The 19,298-nt window shown below is 42.2% G+C and overlaps 1 protein-coding gene across 4 annotated transcripts in view; it reads left to right on the top strand.

Annotated features, from left to right (window-relative positions):
- fcsk (fucose kinase) overlaps positions 1 to 19,298 on the top strand; it is a 318,038-nt gene that overhangs the window by 262,584 nt on the left and 36,156 nt on the right. For all 4 annotated transcript variants that reach the window (XM_048606128.1, XM_048606129.1, XM_048606132.1 and 1 more), the window contains 6 exons: positions 2,167 to 2,264; positions 5,702 to 5,782; positions 10,983 to 11,102; positions 11,772 to 11,967; positions 12,639 to 12,766; positions 16,557 to 16,658. In XM_048606128.1, coding sequence (XP_048462085.1) covers positions 2,167 to 2,264; positions 5,702 to 5,782; positions 10,983 to 11,102; positions 11,772 to 11,967; positions 12,639 to 12,766; positions 16,557 to 16,658 — 725 coding nt within the window. The remainder of the gene's footprint in view (positions 1 to 2,166; positions 2,265 to 5,701; positions 5,783 to 10,982; positions 11,103 to 11,771; positions 11,968 to 12,638; positions 12,767 to 16,556; positions 16,659 to 19,298) is intronic.

Below are 19,298 nucleotides of genomic sequence, written 5' to 3'. Positions count from 1 at the left end.
AGGAAGGCTGACGTTTCGGGCCTAGACCCTTCAGAAAGAAGAAAGGTCTCGGCCTGAAACGTCAGCCTTCCTGCTCCTCTGATGCTGCTTGGCCTGCTGTGTTCATCCAGCTCTACACCTTGTTATCTCAGATTCTCCAGCATCTGCAGTTCCTACTATCTCTGTCACATTGCAGTTCTCCAAACCAGGAGGTAAGAATATCAAAAGACAGTTCTGAGAGAGAGAGAACTCTAGTTTTCAGCTGCAGCAAAGAAAGATGTAGCAGCTTTTTCACAACCCCAGCAGCTTCTGCTGAAAGCTAAACCTAAAATCCCTTGTTCTGTGTGTGGGAGCTTGACCACATACATTCAGACTGCTTGTATTGTTCCAGCTTTTTAAAAAAAAACACCCAAGGCTTCACAAGTTGTTTATCTTCTCATAGACTGCTTGTCCCTGTTCCCCAATCTCTGTCTAAAAGAAATCAGGACAAAGCACACCTCTTAAAGCCAAAGTATTGTCATACAGTGGAGTGAACTCTTAATCCCAGTTTTGTGATCTTCACCCCAACATTGGATGCTCGTTTTGCCCCTTTATAGGCTGTAATTCCTTTGAAACATAGAACGTAGAACAGTACAGCACAGTACAGGCCCTTCGGCCCACAATGTTGCACCAAACTTTTACCCTAAACCTAAGGTCTACTAACCTCCACCCCTACCTTATACTATCATCCATATGCCTATCTAATAGCCACTTCAATGCCCCTAATGAGGCCGACTCCACTACCCCCTCCGGCAATGCATTCCACGCCCCTACCACTCTCTGAGTAAAGAACCTATCTCTGACGACTCCCCTATATCTACTTCCACTCACTCTAAAACTATGCCCCCTCGTAATAGCTACCTCCACCCTAGGAAAAAGTCTCTGGCTGTCCACTCTATCTATACCTCTGATCATTTTGTACACCTTTATTTAATGAATTCATTTAATCAGTTGTTTTTATTGACTGTTTGTGTGTAAAGAGAGTTTGCTATAGTATTCTAAGTTTCCTTTAAAGTTTTGTTTTTTCTACACTGCTTCATTAAGGGGCAATCAATTACTTTCATTGTTCCTTCAAAACAGTTTAAAGATAAACTTCTGCAAAGAAGTATAAAGAGCCACTTCGGGATCTTATGGCACAGTGGTAGTGTCCCAACCTATGAGCCAGGAGGTCTAGGTTTAAATCCCATCTCAAGATGCGATGAGAATGTGAAGCTTATGGATATGTGTCATCACATGTCCAAGCAGGTAGATTAACAGCATATATGAAGAGATACTTAGAAGATAGTAGCATAATGTGAAGGTCACTGGACCAGCATCCATACGTCCAGGCTAATGCTAGAAGGATGCAGTTTCAAATCCCAAATCCCAGTGTTTTGTCTTCTGGTAAGGTGAGATGGTTCTGCTTGACTCTTAAAGGGCTCTGCAATTGTATGACTTTTGGCAATTTTAACCTAACTCTGAGAAGTCTGCCTGTCTTTTGTGATTATGTCTGTACCCAGGTGTACCTAGCGAGGGTGTGCATGGTGCCTACTTGTACAATTGAGGTCTTCTACAACCACTGGGCACTTTGTGGTGGAATGCATTTTCTCCAGCGGACGAAATTTTAATTTTACTTTGTACGTTTCATTTGAATTTTTTTTTGCTACAATGCCCCTGTAATGACTGATCCTTAAATTTGTGCATTAATTTGGTTATTAGCTTATATGTTTTAAAAATAGTATAAAGGGAGTTTTGGGTGTTTTTTTAAGGGAGGAACTAGTATATATATATATATATAAGTTTGCATTCTGTAAGTAAATATAGTACTAAGTATAAGCTTAACATCTGGTTTCTGTTTCACTGTCTGGTTTCAGAACAAAAATAGATTTCTTCCCTACCCCAGCACTCCTTATTGTTCGTCAGGGACACCACGGCCAGAAATTCTCTGTTCAACATCACCTAACTTAGTTCATGACAGATGTAAAGGCCTAAACCCTACCAGGTCATTTGGCTTGGTGCCATATCGTTGATGGCTACTGTGTCATAAATGATAAAGACAGAGACTTCACTGCATTGCTACATACTTTTGTTGAAATGCATTTGATCTAGATTGTTGGACCAGTAATGTGTTATTTTGATGGTCTGTAAATGTTCTGGTTCCTTTTGTAGATATTTGCTGGGAAGGATTTACTGGTGTCAAAGTGGTGTCTGTCCCTGGCACAGTCAGTTATGCCAGGAATCATGGCGTCTACCTCATTGACCAAGAGGTAAGAATCCTTCATGCACAGCACTCCAAGCATCATTTTAGAACCCACTTACTCTCTGTCTCTTAATTCCAAGAAAATATTGAGTCGACAGCACAGGAACAGGACGTTCAGCCCAACTGTTTTTTGCCGGCTGTAGTGATTGTAACGAGGTCAGCCAGCTGGACATCATAGAATATGAGTTCCCTGATTGGGGCTGTTAATCTGTTCTAATCAGGGAGCCCTGGCTAACATATAAAAAGTGAAGTATCAGAGATGTTGATACTCTGGTAACTGACTCAGAATGAGCCAGTGCTATAGTCGGGGACTGCTCATGTATAAATAAAGGGTGAATTGGTGACGGATACCAGCCTCTGTGCAGTTACTTCATCAGCATTTATGGTCCACATGAGTCATCTTCCATCCCTCTCCAGTTTACCACTGTCAGCAAACTTTTCTGTTCTTTCATCTTCTGAGTTTTTCTAAGATCCCCATGAATGAATCTTTGCTATTGCCAGAACTGTTCATTCTGTTCTAGTCTAACCAAGCTTCTGTACAAATTTAGCATAATTTGTCTGCTTTTTGGTTCCACCCCCCATATTTTGTTTGCCTTTTTTTTAATGACCTTATGAAGCTGCATTGTTGCTCTAATGATTTTTGCATTTATACTCTCAGATCTAGGATGGGGCATTTCAAGACTAGGGGCACCTTTTTAAGGTGAGAGGAGAGAGATTTTAAAAAAGACATGAGGGTCTAATTTTTTTACACAGACTGGTTTGCATGTGGAATGAACTTCCTAAAGAAGTGGTGGATGTGGGTTAAATTACAACATTCAAAAGACATTTGGATAAGTACATGAATAGGAAAGGTTTGGAGGAATATGAGCCTGAAGCAGGCATGTGAGACTAGTTTAGTTTGGATTATGTTTGGCATGGACTGGTTGGACCAAAGCGTCTGTTTCCATGCTGTATGACCCTACAATTCTTTGATTCTATCCCTTTGCTCCTGTACCCCATTTCAACTTTCATTATGCAAGTAGCATTTGACATGCTTATTCTTCCTACCAAAAAGCACCACCTCCAGCTAAATGAATTGACATTAATTAACCAACTAACTGCCCATTCTACAAGGCGAGTAATGTCTCATTTTGTTGCAGTTTGCTTTCACATTAGCTGCAGCTCCCAATTTGCCATTTTCTTTACAAATTTAGGAATTTTATTGAATGGAAGGCCTCATCACTGACCTGCTTCTGGACCTAGTCAGATTCACCAGGCAGTAGGCCGTGGAGGGTATCCTAGTGTCTAACTGTCTGCCCCACGTCTGTGGTTGTGTCCACGCTCAAATGTCTACCAAAAGCGAGCATGTGGTATCCACTGGCAAAGGAGAGGCCTTTAGAGACTAGTAGGCACCACAGGGGCTGAGGTGATTCATCTCCCTGGACAATGATATTTGATTTGATTTCAGTAAGTTTCTACCAACTGTGATTTTTTTTTTTGTTACAGTGCCCCACCAGGGTCTTTCTAACTTGATTAATGTTTAAAAGTGCAGAAATTGTTTTGAGTCCCAAGTCGAGATCATTTACAAAAATAGAAACTGAGTAGGATTAAATTGAAGGAAATTTCACCACACACTCCATGAAATGAGAAACACGGACATGACCCACATGGGTTTCCATTGCAGCATCTTTTATTCATAGTATCATAGAAGAGCCATAGGATCCCTATAATACAGAAAGAGGTCATTCAGCGCATCAAGTCCGCACTGACCCTCCAAAGAGCATCCCACCCAGACCTACCCTATCTCTGTAAGCCCTCAATTCCTGTGGCAATTCCACTTAGCCTGCACATCTCAGGGCACTGTGGGCATTTTAGCATGGCCAATCCACCTAACCTGCACATCTTTGGACTGTCAAAAGAATTCAGAGCACCCAGAGGAAACCCATGCAGACATGGGGAGAATGTGCAAACGCCACATGGACAGTCTTCCAACCTGGATCCCTGGCGCTGTGAAGTAACAGTGCTAACCACTGAGCCACCATGCTGCCCATTTTATTGGAGGAAGTACATGAATGAAAGGAGATGTTGTTCACTGTTAGAATAGGTTTAGCCAGGCAGACGACGGTGGTGGCAGAAAGCTGCTTGGACATCCATTCAGTGAAAAAGTGGAGAATCCTCATCGTGCCCTGGTGAGGGACGGAAGTGTCAGGAAATTGGATGTCTGTGGTGAAAAAGAGACAGGTGAAGAAACTGGAGATAATTAAAATGGTAGAAGATATCAGAAATGTCACGGATGTACTGTAGATCGGAAGAGTCCTGTTTGTGGATCTTGGAAAGGAGCTAGAAGTGAATTATGTAGTTTTCATTGGCTATGGATGCAGTTGGAAAATTATCTCCAGATAGAATAAGTGATAGTCTGGCTTAGCAGTCGGTGGTGAGGTCATGGTTCAGGGAGTTAAGGGGGAATGTAAGAGAATTAGTGTTTCCCCTGTGCTCGGCAGTGTTTGTTTCACCCATCTGCATCCCTACGTTCCTTGTCAGCTGGCATAAGGTTAGGGTCAACCCTAAGAAAACATTGGGCTGTAAATTCAGAGAGAGACGGGCTTGCGTGAGAGTGGAGAGCAGGAAAATTAAGGTGCCTGATGTCACAGCAGCAGTTCCCAAAGAAAGATTATAAAGATGGTCAGCTTCAGAGGTAGGAGTTCCACCTGGAATGGAAATTTCACAAGTGTGTGAGGAGATCCACTGTATGCAGCAAGATGCCTAACCTAAAATTTAGGAGCGTGGGGATGGTCAAGAAGAAGAGTTCAGCATCATGTGAGCTCACTTCATTTAAGTAGGAATCATAGAATCCCTACAATGGGGAAACAGGCCATTCAGCGCACCACTGACTCTCTGAAGAGCATCCCACTCAGACCCATCCCCTTACCTATTCCTGTAACCCTGCATTTCCCATGGCTAATCCATGTAGCCTACACATCCCTGAACACTGGGTAAATTTAGCACGGCCAATCCACCTAATTTGCACATCTTTGGACTGTGAGAAGAAACTGGAGCACCTGGAAACTCACACAGACACAAGGAGAATGTGCAGACTCCACACAGACAGTCGTCCGAGGCTGGAATTGAACCCGGGTCTCTGGCGCTGTGAGGCCGTAGTGCTAACCACTGAGCCACCGTGCCGCCCACTGAGCTGCCATGAAGCTGAGGCCTTTGCTGGGGTCTGAGGTTCAAGGTCTGGAAATTCAGTACTGGGAGCTGACCGTAGTATTGCTGCCTTATCCCTTCCTCATTATTAGGTCAGTTTTCCATGCCCAGATCTGTAAGCAGGGTAAGCATGTCTCCTCATCTCTGAAGTAAGGTGGAGCCAGCACAAGTGTGGCTCCCATATGTGGGTGACTGAGATTGGGATTGGGATTGGGATGGGATTGTGTACTAACTGATTCCACTTCTTCTGTTTTCCAGGGTTACGTCTGTGACATAATTTATAAAGGGACAGAAGAAAGGATAGAGGAATGTGTATTATCGGATGGTCAAGTTCCTCTGGTATGTGGGAAGGACTTCTTATTCTCTTTGTCATCCTTCTCCCCGATCCTATCCCCTTGTATCGATTGATCTTAGAGAATGAAAGAATAGTATAGTACAGAAGGAGTCCATTCAGTCCATCAAGTCTGGACTGACTCTTCTGAAAAGCAATCTATAGTTCCAGTCCCCAGTTCTTTCCCCATATTCTTGCACTGTTTTCCTTTCATATTTATTACATTTTCTTTTGTAAGTTACTGTTGAATATATATATCCATCACCCTGTCAGACAGTGTATTCCAAATTCTGTACACACATTGCTGATAAGATTCTCCCTCATGTCTTCCTCTGTTGAAACTTTCTCCCTAAATCCCACTATCTTGTCACATTGCTCCCTCATATCAGAAGTTTCCAAATAAGCCTTTGATAATCGCTTAAGGTGCGCTTCAGTATTACGTGGCACCTGTAGTACAAAGTGAAAACATGCACTGTTCCACACCTCACTAATAATTCCTCACTTTGCTCAGCGCAAAGAATTGACTGGAGATATGTTTTTAAAAGACGGTCTGCTAGCTCTGCAAATCCAAAGATTAAGGTGCAGCACAAGCAGAGAGTAGAAACAGCAAACAAACAAATCAAGCAAGAGAAAAGAAAGACAAGAAGAGGGAAGATTGTAGCAATGTGGGTTTGGACTGGGTTACTCCATGTTTGTAATCCTTTTAAAAGATTTATTTGCCAATTTCAAAATAACAGAAACATAATGTTAATCATTGAAATTGGAGTGACAGCAGGTTCTGATGTTGATTGTAATATATGTGTAAACTAAAAGCATTTGCACCAGCTACTGGACCGAAAGATTCTACCATGGATACCTGTGAGGCTTCCCACGCTTTGAGCTGAAGCACAAACATAAAATTAAAGGCAAGCGCACCAGAAAATAAACATTAAAGTGCATCAAGAGCACTGCCAAAGATGCCACAGAACACAAAAGAAAAATGGTCGAAATTTTAAACAAAACCTGAAGTTGCTGGAAAAGCTCAGCAGGACTAGCAGCATCTGTGAAGAAAAAAATCAGAGTTAACGTTTCGGGTTCGGTAACCCTTTCTCAGAACCGAAAATTTTAGATCATTTGCATTCTTCAATAATAGATACTTAACAAAAATGTAAGATTGGCATGTAAATTCTTTTCAATTATTCCCAAAGGAGGACTAGTACTCAACAACTTAAAACAGAATTTAAACACTTGGGATATCTGATCAGCATGGACAAGTTGAACTGAAGGGTCTTTTTTCATGCTGTACAGCTCTATGACTCTATGTCTCAAACCCTCCAGTCTCAGTGATATTCTTGTGAATATTTTTTGCACCCTTTCCAGTTTAATAACATCCTCCCTATAGCAGGGCGACCAGAGTGCAATGCAGTAACCATCTTAAAATGAGAATGTAGGCATCTCTCTTTGCCCTTCAGTGGTATCGTCATCAGTTCAGCTTTTGCCCTTTAGTGATGAATAACTATACAATCCAGCAACTTCTGTTTTTGTTTAAAATTTTGAGCATTTTTCTTTTGTGTTCTGTGGCATCTTTGGCAGTGCTCTTGATGCACTTAAATGTTTATTTTCTGGTGCGCTTGCCTTTAATTTTATGTTTGTGCTTCAGCTCAAAACGTGGGAAGCCTTACAGGTGTCCATAGTAGAATCTTTCAGTTCTGTGGCTGGTGCAATTAAGGTAGAGGTGTTAGGGACTTTAAATATGGGCATTTAAGATGTTCTTTTGATAAGACAATCAATAATGACAGTTGAGGAAAATAATTGGTGTTGAAATGGTGAAAATCAGCCATAGTTTCTACTTCTGATGGTAAAGCAGTCATCTTTGCTGTGTGGACATCAGACGATCAATAATGTGTTTTGAGTTGCCCACAGTATTTCTGAAGATCTGATATGACCTGAAGCACCTACACTCTGTGCATACATTGGGTTCAAGCCTCATCATAACTCTGCTCATATTGGACAGTTCAGTGGAGCTTTCATTGAACTATTCAGTGCTGTGTGCTGAATACGTTAGATTTTCGTCTTTAGTGCTAGTATATGGTATATAGCCTCTTCTTTCCAAACAATACGCTCCTCTGTTTTCTCTGGTAAGAGAATCCAGAACTTGGCATGATCTTAAGATTCGAGCCAGATTATAGATGGAGGACGGGAAAAAGTTGTGGCTGTAAGAGCTGCTCCTTTTTTGAGGTATTTTCAGTGTTGTAGCCGATTTCCTCGAATTTTTAGAGCAGTAATTACTGTCTTATAAGCTGTTGCATTGTTTTGGAACTTTAAAAAAAATCAAAACAACACACACTTTAAAGAAAGGAGGAAGAGAGACCAAGGCAGATACCATGGGGCAGGTGAAAAAACAGAAAAAAACTGCACAGCTGTCTGACCCAGCAGTGAACTTGCACAGCTGACTGCCTCTGCCCTTTAACTTCAAGTATCACTGGACATTGGAGTTTGTTCTAAGAAGAATAAACAAACAGTGAAATTCACAGCTGACCTTGAAGAAGCTTATGTGGGAGAGCTCACAGCAAGGGAGCAGCTTAGTGGCATTTTTTAAAAGTGTAACCATACTTTTTTTTGCCCATCTACAGTATGGGTAGAGAAGGTTCTTTTAGATTATATGTTTTATTCAGATCTGCCTCTTGACTAAGCTTAAAATATAAAACATAGATACTAAATTATCCTGGAACAGTGTTTTTAGAGCAGTAAGACTGTGCTTTTTTCTGAGTCTGTAGATTATTAAGATGCAAAGATGGCCTTTAGTAGAGTGATGTGCTCTTCCTATCGAATATGCGAGATTAGGGTGAGTTTCCATCTTACTGATAATTATGTCTGCAGGAAGTGTGTTTGGTTACAAATCTTATTGGAGTGCATGGATCGGCTGGACTGGCAATTAGAGGCAATGAGGAATTCACAGGAGCTAAGGGATGTGATGGATGGCAGTTTCAGGAAGGGAGAAAATCTGCAGATACAGTCAAGTAGATGGGTTACCTTCAGGAAGGGTAAGGCAGGTAGGCAGGTAGTGCAAGAGTCTCCTGTGGCTATCCCCATCTCAAACAGTATGCTGTTTTGGAAAATGCAGGGGGTGATGGACTCTCAGGGGAATGTAGCACCAACAGCCAAGTTTCTGGTACCAAGACTAGCTGTACTGTAACGTGGGGTACATCAGGTTCCAAGTAAGCAATTGTGATAGGGGACTGTCTAGTCAGAGGCACAGACAGACATTTCTGCAGCCAACAACGAGACATCACAATGGTGTGTTGCCTCCCAGGTGCCAGGATCAAGGATATCTTAGAGAGGGTGCAGAATATTCTCCCTCCAACAGGAGGCTGTTGTACACATTGAAATTAATGACATAGGAAGAGAAAAGGACAAGGTGCTAAAGAGAGAATATAGAAAATTAGGCAGAAAGCTAAAAAGGAAATCCCCGAAGGTAGTAATATCAGGATTACTCCTGGTGCCACAAGCAAGTGAGAGTAGGAATAGAAGGGTAGTGCAGATGAATGTGTGGCTGAGGCACTGGTGCAGGGGCTCACATTTTTGGATCACTGGAATCTCTTCTGGTTTAGAAGTGACCTGTATAAGAAGGACAGATCGCACCTGATTTGGAAGGGGACTAATATACTGGCAGGGAGATTTGCTATAGCTGCTCGGGAGAATTTAAACTAGTAAGGGCGAGGGGAGGACTCCGGGAGATAATGAGGAAAGTGATCAGTCTGAGACTGGTGCAGTTGGGAAAAGGAATAAGTCAAACAGTCAGGACAGGCAGGAAAAAAGCAGAGAACACGGTAGAACTGATAAATTAAACTACATTTATTTCAATGTGAGAGCCTGATAGGTAAGGCAGATGAGCTCGGCATTGTTGGGAACATGGGACTGGGATATCATAGCAATTACAGAAACGTGGCTCAGGAATGGATAGGACTGGCAGCTTAATGTTCCAGGGTAATAAATGTTATAGGAAGGATAGAAAGAGGGGCAAGAGATGAGGTGGAGTGGCATTTTTGATTAGGGATAACATTACAGCTGTACTTAGGGAGGATATTCCTGGGAGTACATCTAGGGAAGTTATTTGGGTGGACTTTTGGAATACTACATGCAGTTCTGATCTCCCTGTTATAGGGAGGGTGTTGTGAAACTTGAGAGGGTTCAGAAGAGATTTATAAGGATGTTGCCAGGGTTGGAGGATTTGAGCTACAGGGAAAGGCTGAACAGGCTGGGGCTACTTTTCCTGGAGCATTGGAGGCTGAGGGGTGACCTTATGGAGGCTTATAAAATCATGAGGGGTATGGATAGGATGAATAGCCAAGATCGTTCCCCTGGGGTAGTGGAATCCAGAACTAGAGGGCATAGGTTTAAGGTAAGATTGGAAAGATTTAGAAGGGACCTAAGGGGCAAATTTTTCACGCAGAGGGTGGTGCGTGTATGGAATGAGCTGCCAAAGGAAGTGGTGGAGGCTGGTACATTTCTAACATTTAAAAGGATGGGTCTATGAATAGGAAGGGTTTAGAGGGATATGGGCCAAACGCTGGCAAATGGGACTAGATTTACTGAGGATATCTAGTCAGCATGGATGAGTTGGACTAAAGGGTCTGTTTCCATGCTGCATTAATCACATTTTCACATAAAGGGGAGTGGACATCTGGAACTCATTCCCCTAAAAAATAGTGGATGCTGAGTGTCAATGAAACTTCCAAAACTGAGATTGAAGCAATCTCTTTGTTCTGATGGGCACAGAGCAGTAAGGATGCCATGCAGGAATATTTGCACACTTACATAGCCTTTTACAGTCCAGTAACTGTCTTCCTGACACCTGCTCCCAGGTTTTAACCACAGATGAAACACTACTTATTTGGTATTCTACCTCCACTTTACTCTGGTCATGAGTGATTTCTAGCGGGATGACCCATCTCCGAATAGGACCATCAAATGGAGCAATGTCAGCCATTGGTCTCCACTCTACGTCCCAAGTTAGGACAGTGTGTTGTTGCTGCAGATGAATAATGGCTCACTGAGGCCAACAGGAAGAGTAATTACTGAATAAGGAACCAGATATTTGAATGAGAATATGCTTTACAACAGGAGCATAGAGGGAATATGAATCAAATGTACAGTACGTTCATAAATTGCAGCTTGGGAAAGAATAAAAGTCTCATCTCAGTCCATGGTTGCTTCATGTTCCTCCAGGTATCCGGTATTGTGTTCTTCTCATGGGAGACTGCTGAGAAACTCCTGGCCACACACGTCACTCCTCCTCTGGACTCCTGTACCTATATGGGTCTGGACTCGGGGACTCGTCCCATTCAGGTACTTTTAAAATCTTAGCGGCCCAGGAAGTCTGCTTTCAGAACAGGGGACTGCAGCAAGACAAGCCCATTGCTATCTTCTGAGGATAACTAGGAGTGGGTAATAAATGCTGGCATTGCCAATGTCACCCACGTCCTACAAGCATCTAAATGACAGGAGTATCTTTCAGTCTCATCTAGTATTAACGGAAGTGTTGACTCCTCTACCATCCTTGAGTGCACTCAATAACTGAACCTATAGCCAACTGACGAATCAGTTTAACTTCCCATCTGAAAGATGACATCTTTGACAACGCAGTACTCATCTCAAAACTGCACTGGGGTGTCAGCCTGGATTATGCGCTCAGGTCTATGGAATGGGACTCGATCTCATGAATCTGACATAGAAGTGAGCACTGTTATGCACAAAGCCGTAGCTGAGAAGCTTGCAGAAAGGTACCAGTGCTTGGCACATTGATGCAGGGTCCAATTCTTTGGTTGAAGTGTGTACACTGGTTTAGAGGGTGACCAACAGGTTTGTGCCCCAACATTAGTCATTACCTTGAGAGGAAATTTCCTAATCCTAACCCTAACCCTATGCCTTGGTGTATAATTTAAAAGGTTTTTTGCTGAAAAATCCAGCTGTCAATTTTGCCTCTATTGCTTGATATACGTTCTTCCCTCCCAACAGCTGTCTATTTTCTTTGACATCTTGCTTTGCATGGCACGCCATACTTCTGAAGACATCTTTGTGAACAGAGCAAGTCGGATTCTGCAGAGCAGTGATATTGCAAAGCCCAGCATAACTGATAGCACTGATATGGCCATCATGAGGAGTGCCAGAGCTGTGCTGTGGCAGGAGCTCCGTGGGATTCCTGTCACTGTAGGTGAGTGATGGCTGCAATCTTATGTTTGAATTCCTAAGTATAATTACTGAACTACAGTTTAACTTTTCAGATATTACCTCTCCCCAGTTACATACTGACAGACAAAAATATGCCTGTATGGTTCAGCTCCACTATGGGCCTCTAAAGATGTGAGTTTTGCCTTCAAGATTTTTTAACCTAAAGCAACTCCTAAAGTAAGAAATTGAACATGGATAACGTGGTATTAATGAATCCAGCAGACATTTACTGTAGCTCACAAACACAAATATAACGTTTACAGACACATCAGTGTGTAGGTTCACATTAAGCTATTCAGTCACAAAGAGCCGCATTGCTTCAATTTGCATGCTTTCAGTGATCCCTGGTAAGATGGCGTATGAGGGCTTTATACACGTGCTGTAATATGAAGACGATATTATGAGCATGTCTCATTTGTGTATACGAACCATGAGACATGACACTCTCCTAGTCTCTATGGTCCAACTCTACTCTAGGCATTTCCTCGCCTGTATGGTCCAACTGCACTCTGGGCCTCTGCTTGTCTGTATGGTTCAGCTACACATTTGCTCGTCTCTACAGTGGGATTTGAACTCTATGCCATTTGATTCAAGAGGTCAGGTTGCTACTAACTGAGCCAGGGCTGACATGGTAATGTTTGTTATGCTTTGCAGCCTACATAGCTGATGGTTGCTATGACTACATGAGCTTGTCGGCAGATGATCACATACGGAACTTGACCCGGAGGGGCAGCATGTCGAGCTGTTTCGTGGCCCGCCACATTGTCCATTCTGAGCTGACAGTACGTAACACCCACTTCCATACTATAGGACCTACCAACAATACAGCTACGTATTGACCCCCCCTCCCATCACCCACCCTCCCTCCCATCACCCTCTTGAAGCAGCCTAGGTATCTTCGGTTATTAGGGTACATAATTCAAACTCACCCCGCGCCTAGTGAGTAGAGGCACCATAGTATGGTACTCAGTTCATTCAAGGCTAATCTATACATTAACTCCATTTAAACTCAATAGCCTCTCTCACTTTAATCCATAGAGTCATACAGCATAGAAACAGGCCCTTTGGCCCATTATGTCTATGGCAAGCAACAAACACTAAACTCCGCTCGTCCCATTTACTTGCACTTGGTCCTATTATGTCCTGGCATTTTAAGTGCTCGTCCAGATGCTTCGTAAATGTTGTTAGAGTAGTAGCCTCCACCACCCTCCTAGGCAGCATATTCCATATTCCTACCACTCCTGGGTGAAAATGTTTTTTCTCAAATCTCCTCTAAACCACTTGGTCCTCACCTTAAACTTAGCCCCCCAAGTTTTAGACATGTCTGCCATACAGAAAAGGTTCTTATGATCTAGCCTATCTGTGCCCCTCATAATTTTGTACACTTCAACCAGATCCCCCCTCAGCCTCTTCTGCTTTAGGGAAGACAAACTCAACCTATCCAGTCTCTCCTCATAACTGAGACTTTTCATCCCAGGCAGTATCCTGGTGAATCCCCTCTGTACCTTCTTCAGTGCAGTCATATCCTTCTGAAAGTGTGGCAACCAGAACTGCACAGAGTATTCCATCTGTGGCCTAATCAATGTTATATAAAGTTGTAACAAGACTTCCCTGCTCCTACATTCTGTGCCCTGACTAATGAAGGCAGGCATCTCTTTTGCCTTTTTAACCACCCTATCTAGCTGTGCTGGCACCTTCAGGGATCTGTGGATTTGTTCACCAAAGTCCCTTTGTTCGTCAGTACTCCCTGGGGACCTACTCTTATCATATCCTTCCCTTATTAGACTACCAAAATGCATCACCTAGCACTTACCAGGATTAAATTTCATCTGCTGATCAATATGACTGTAGCCTGAGATCATCCTCCTATCAACAACACCACCAATTTTCGTGCAAACATAGTAATTATACCTTCTACATTCAAACCCACGAGATTAATATACATAACAGGCAGCAAGGATCCCAGCACCAATCCCTGTGGTACACCACCGATCACAAGCTTCCAATTACAAAACAACCTTCTACCATCACCCTTTGCCTCCTGTTTGCAAGCCAGTTTTGAATCCAGTTTACCAACTTGCCTTTGGACCCCATGGACTGCTACCTTTTGGACCAGCCTTCCATGTGGGACTGTGTCAAAGGGCTTACTGAAGCCCATGTAAACAACATCACCACCTCCATCAATAGATTTAGTCAAAAAACCCAATTAAATTTGTCAGAGGCGATCTCCCTCTAACAAATCCGTGCTGACTATCCCTGATCAACTGCTGCCATTCCAAGTGTTGATTAACCTGTCCCTCAGAATTTTTTCCAATAATTTCCTCCCATTGATGTCAAATTAACTGGTCTGTAATTACCAGTCCTATCCCTGCTGCCCGTCTCGAACAAAGAAAGTACATTAACTATCTCCCAGTTATCTGGCACTTCACCTGTGGCCAGCAAAGTATCTCCACCGGAGCCCCAGCTACCTCCTCCCTTGCCTCCCATGACAGCCTGGGATACAGCTCATCAGGTCCTCAGGATTTATGCATCTTTATGCCCACTAAAACTTCTAATATATCCTCCTTATTAATCTTAACCTGCTCGAGAACCTCACAATCCCAATTGAAGTCTCCAACTATAATGCCTTTCTCCTTTGTGAACACAGTTGAGAAATATTTATTTAAGGCTGCTCCCGTATCCTTGCACAGATTGCCCGTTTGGTCTCTAATAGGCCTCTGGTAGTCCTCTTGCTCTTAATACACTTATTGAATGTCTTGGGGTTTTCCTTAATTCTATCTGCCAAAGGTATTTTATGGCCCTTCTTTGCCCTCTTAATTTCTTTTTAAGCAACTTCCTACACACTTTGTACTCCTGAAAGGCCTCCCCTGTTTTTAATGCACTGTATCTAACATGTGCTTCCTTCTTTTTCTTTATCAAATTCTGAATATCCCTTGACATCCAAAGTCCCTTGGACTTCCTGCCTTCACCCTTCACAGTTGGTGAAACACACACTGGCCCTAAATTCCCACTATATTACTTTTAAAAGACTGCCACTGTCTAAATGTGGACTGACCTTCAAATAGCTGCTCCCGTGTCCCTTGATAGCCTGAACCAGTATCAATCATAAAAATATCAATTGACTCAGCATCTGTGGCATATTCAGAAGGAGAGCTTCATCATTCCATTCCTCTTTGTGTGATTTTTTTTGTTTCATCCCTAAGGAGCTTGTCTATTAAATAAAGATTGTGTCTTTTTGATCTGGATTTCCTCACCAATGTAAGTAGCGTCTTTGTATGCTGATTTACTCTCCTCTTTCCAAGGCCAATCGACATTCCTTCTTTCCACCACTGACATTCAGTTAATCTTAAATCTGAGACTGATAATTTCTTATTAAGTAAAGATATTAAAGCATATGAACCAAAGGTGGTAGGGTTAGAGTTAGGGTATATGGAGTTAGATCAGCCACAATCTCATTGAATGGCAGAACAGAATCAAGGGACTGAATGGCCTACTCCTTTTTAATATTCCTTGTTAGCAGTAGTCTGCACCGTCTACACAACTCACTGCAGAAATTTACCAAGGCTCTTTAGACAGCACCTTCCACATCTGTGACTGCTTCCATCTAGAAGGACAAGGGCAGCAGATGCATGGGAACACCACCACCTACAAGTTCCCGTCCAAGCCACTCACCATCCTGACTTGGAAAAATATATTGGTGTTCCTTCACTGTCACTGGGTTAAAGACCTGGAATTCCTTCTCTAACAGTATTGTGGGTCAACTCACAGCACGTGGACTGCAGCTGTTCAAGAAGGCAGCTCACCACCACTTTCTGAAGGGCAACCAGGGATAAGCTGTAAGTGCTGGCCTAGTCAGAGGCAACTACACCCTGTGAACGCAAGACGCTGTACGGACACATAGCAAAGTCGTCATCTTGTTCACTCTGCAATTGAAACTAACCAATTTTTGCTTTGGCTTTTGCACCAGCTTCAAAATACAACAATTGCAACTCCCCCAACTCCACACTTGGTCAAAGGATGACCTTGCTGTCTCCCACTCCTATATCTGGGACGATTGATTCTGGTCCCTTCCCTTTTCCTCCTTGTCACCAGAAGGAGGAGCCAGCACAGAAGGCAGATTAGTCCACACTCGAGTAGCAACAAAATAGCCTCTTTACCCCTCTCCCAAATCAAAACCACCGCCTCTTCCAGAATTCTCCTGGATGTCTCTCCACCATTTGTAGCCCTTGCCTTTTTTTTCAAAACCTGAAGGTCTGGAATTTAATCCTGAACCCTCATTATATCTCTCTTAAAAGACTTTGCTTAAAGCCTGCCTCTTTTATCAAGTTGTGGGCAATCTGACCTAATATCACCTTTCATTGATTAAGCTCCTGTGAAGCACCTTGCCATATTTCACTACATTATTGCAGTCAGCATGTAAATACAAATCATCATTGAAGATATTGATAGCTGTGCTGAAATTCAACTGTTTGGGATTCGTTGTGTAGTTTACAGCCATTGTGTTCTATTTGATACAAAACAAAATAGGATGAAGCTTCTGATCTTGTGTGATTTGTTTGGTTCTTGTTGAAGCATCCTGTTCTCGTGCGTGAGGACTGTTCTGTCATCAACAGCCTGCTGGATGGGGAGATCTCGATTCAGCCAAATAGTGTTGTCCAACACTGCCACCTGCAGGTAAACCCAAGACTGTGGCTGAGTCTCTCCACTTGTTCACAAAGAAAAATGCTCCTGTGTCTAATTCCCAATTATTTCACTCTCTATTTATTCACATATATTTGAATTAGGTAGAATTTATAGTGTAGGAACAGGCTATTTGGCCTGCCAGATTTCTGCTGCACAGACCTCTCCCCACCTTAGTTCTTCAGCATATCCTTGCATTCCATTCCGGGTTGCGTACTTATCCAGTTCCCCTTGAATGTGTCTGTTGTATTTTCTATAAGTGGCACTGAGTTTTACATTATAATTTCTAAAGGTAATGAGGTTTCTCCTGAATTCCCAATTCAATCTATTATTGACTATCCTGTCTTTAAAGTTCCTAGGTTCAAATTCCCCACTGATGGGAACATTTTCTCTATGTCTACCCGAACAAAATCTTCAAAATTTTAAATACTGCTTATCAAATTACCGCTCAGCCTTTTCTTATCAGCCTGTTAATTTATTCTTGCATTGGATCCTCTCCGTTCTGGTATCAACATTGTAACTTTACTTTTTGCATTTTCTTCAGTATTTTATTCTGTTTGTAATATGGAGACCAGATATACGAAGTGACGGAAAAGGCGAAGAAAGTGTAGGAGATCTAAGCTTCTGCTAATAGGTTCTTGAAATGGGGCACTGGAGCCCTCAGCTAGTCAGTTAACCTTTCAGCTCTAAGGCAGGTGGAGCCTAGGATCCAGATGAAATCATTAGTTGAAGGGCACAGACCAGGAAGGTCACAGATATCAAACCTGCTGATTTGTGCTCAGGTAGATGACCTCGGACTGCACAACACATTGCAAAAGGGCTGTCATTTTGTTTTACTCCTGATTTAAAGCAAAATTCATCCAGAGTTGGTGTTGCTTATTCCAAAACACTGAACTTTCTCAAAAGTGCAAGCATTGAGAAAGGGTAGGAGGGACCTGACCTCTGAAGCTCACTGCAGTCAGTGAGAAATTAAACTGAGGCCCAGAATGCCTTTTTGACTGAAAATAGAAAATTCTGTCTGATCCTGGTCACTATATATTTCTTAACCGTTATCACTAAAGCAGATTATCAGGTCATTATCACTTTGCTGTTTGTGGGAGCTTACGGTGTGCAATTGGTTGCCATTTTTCTTAAATTACAGAAGTGGCATTATATGAAGGGTTTCACTTGGGATGTTCTCAGTTTGTGGTAAGCACGATATAAATGCAAACCCTTTTTCCACAAGAACAGAAAATTGGGGAGGAATGAGTAGATAGATGAGACTTATTTAAATAAATAGACTCCCTACTGCAAAAGTAGAGTTGAAGAAGACTCAGAATCTTGAATTATCAACACCCCACGTCTTTTTGATCTATTTCTCTAGATCACAAATTGTCACTTCTATTTTAAGTAGCTACCCTCTAATGATGAAAATGTTAAACCCAGTCTCCTGCTCTGTAGTCCTGCTTTCTACGTAGTGTGAAACTGGCAGAAATTCAAGCAAATCCCTATTCCATCCAATATAATCATGCCTTAAATCAAAACCAATGGATGAAAAATTATTGCAGGAATGTAGAGTTGAGGTTAAAATCATATTGGGCACAACCTAATTGAATGACAGAGCAGGCTTTGAGGGCTGAGTAATCTATACTTGTTCCTTGTTCATAAAGTCTCTGCATCTGAATGCGCGTAGCAGTTGAATTGTCAGTTCAAATAAAACTAAATATTTATGATCTGATAATCATTACAGAGATATGGCTGCAAGACACTGAAAGCTGAGACCTGAATACTTAAGGGTACATGACTTTCATGAAGAACAGGAAGCTAAGCAAAGGCGGAGGAATAGCTCTGTTAATTAAGGATGACATTAGTGAAATAGAGAGGGATGACCTTAGTTCTAAACATTAAGATGTAGAAAGTCCATTTGATTAGAGATAAGAAATAGCAAAGATAGGAAGTTACTTAAGGGAGTAGTCAATGGGCCCTCGAATAATTACACTGTAGGCAGGATATACAGGAAGGAATAATGAAGGCCTCTGAGAAAGGTACAATGATAATCATAGCGATTTTCATCAACATACAGATTGGATGAAACAGATTGTCGAAGGTAGCTGGAATATTAATTCATAGTGTTTTCAGGACAGTTTCTTAGATCAGCATGTTCTAGAACCAGCCAGAGAGCAGGGTTTACTAGAGAAAATGTACAATGAGATAGGATTAATGAATAAAAACAAAGTTGCTGGAAAAGTTCATCAGGTCTGGCAGCATCCGTGAAGGAAAAAACAGAGTTAACATTTCGGGTCCGGTGACCTTTCCTCAGAACTGATGGTGGCTGGGAAAACATAAGTTTATATGCAGAAAAATAGGGAGGTGGGTGGGGTAGGGAGTAAACGATAGGCTAGAGCCCAAAGAGAGAGAAAGACAGTTCAACAGACAAAGAAGTTATTAACAATGAGGCTGGGAGGGTGAATAGTTGTTAATGGGGACTGTTAGTGACTAACAACAGGTAGTGTGTAATGGCAGGCTATGTGGTAACAAGACCCGGTGTGTGGGGTAGGGTGCTGGGACATGGGAGAGTTTAGGCCCTAAAATTAATGAACTCAACCCTAGGTTGCAATAATCATAATATGATTGAATTTCTCTTTTCAGTTTAAG

Source organism: Rhincodon typus, chromosome 15 (assembly GCF_021869965.1).
Source record: "Rhincodon typus isolate 14 chromosome 15, sRhiTyp1.1, whole genome shotgun sequence".
Taxonomy (NCBI): domain Eukaryota; kingdom Metazoa; phylum Chordata; class Chondrichthyes; order Orectolobiformes; family Rhincodontidae; genus Rhincodon; species Rhincodon typus.
Note: the sequence above shows the minus strand (reverse complement) of the source record. Positions and strands in the feature narration are given on the sequence as shown.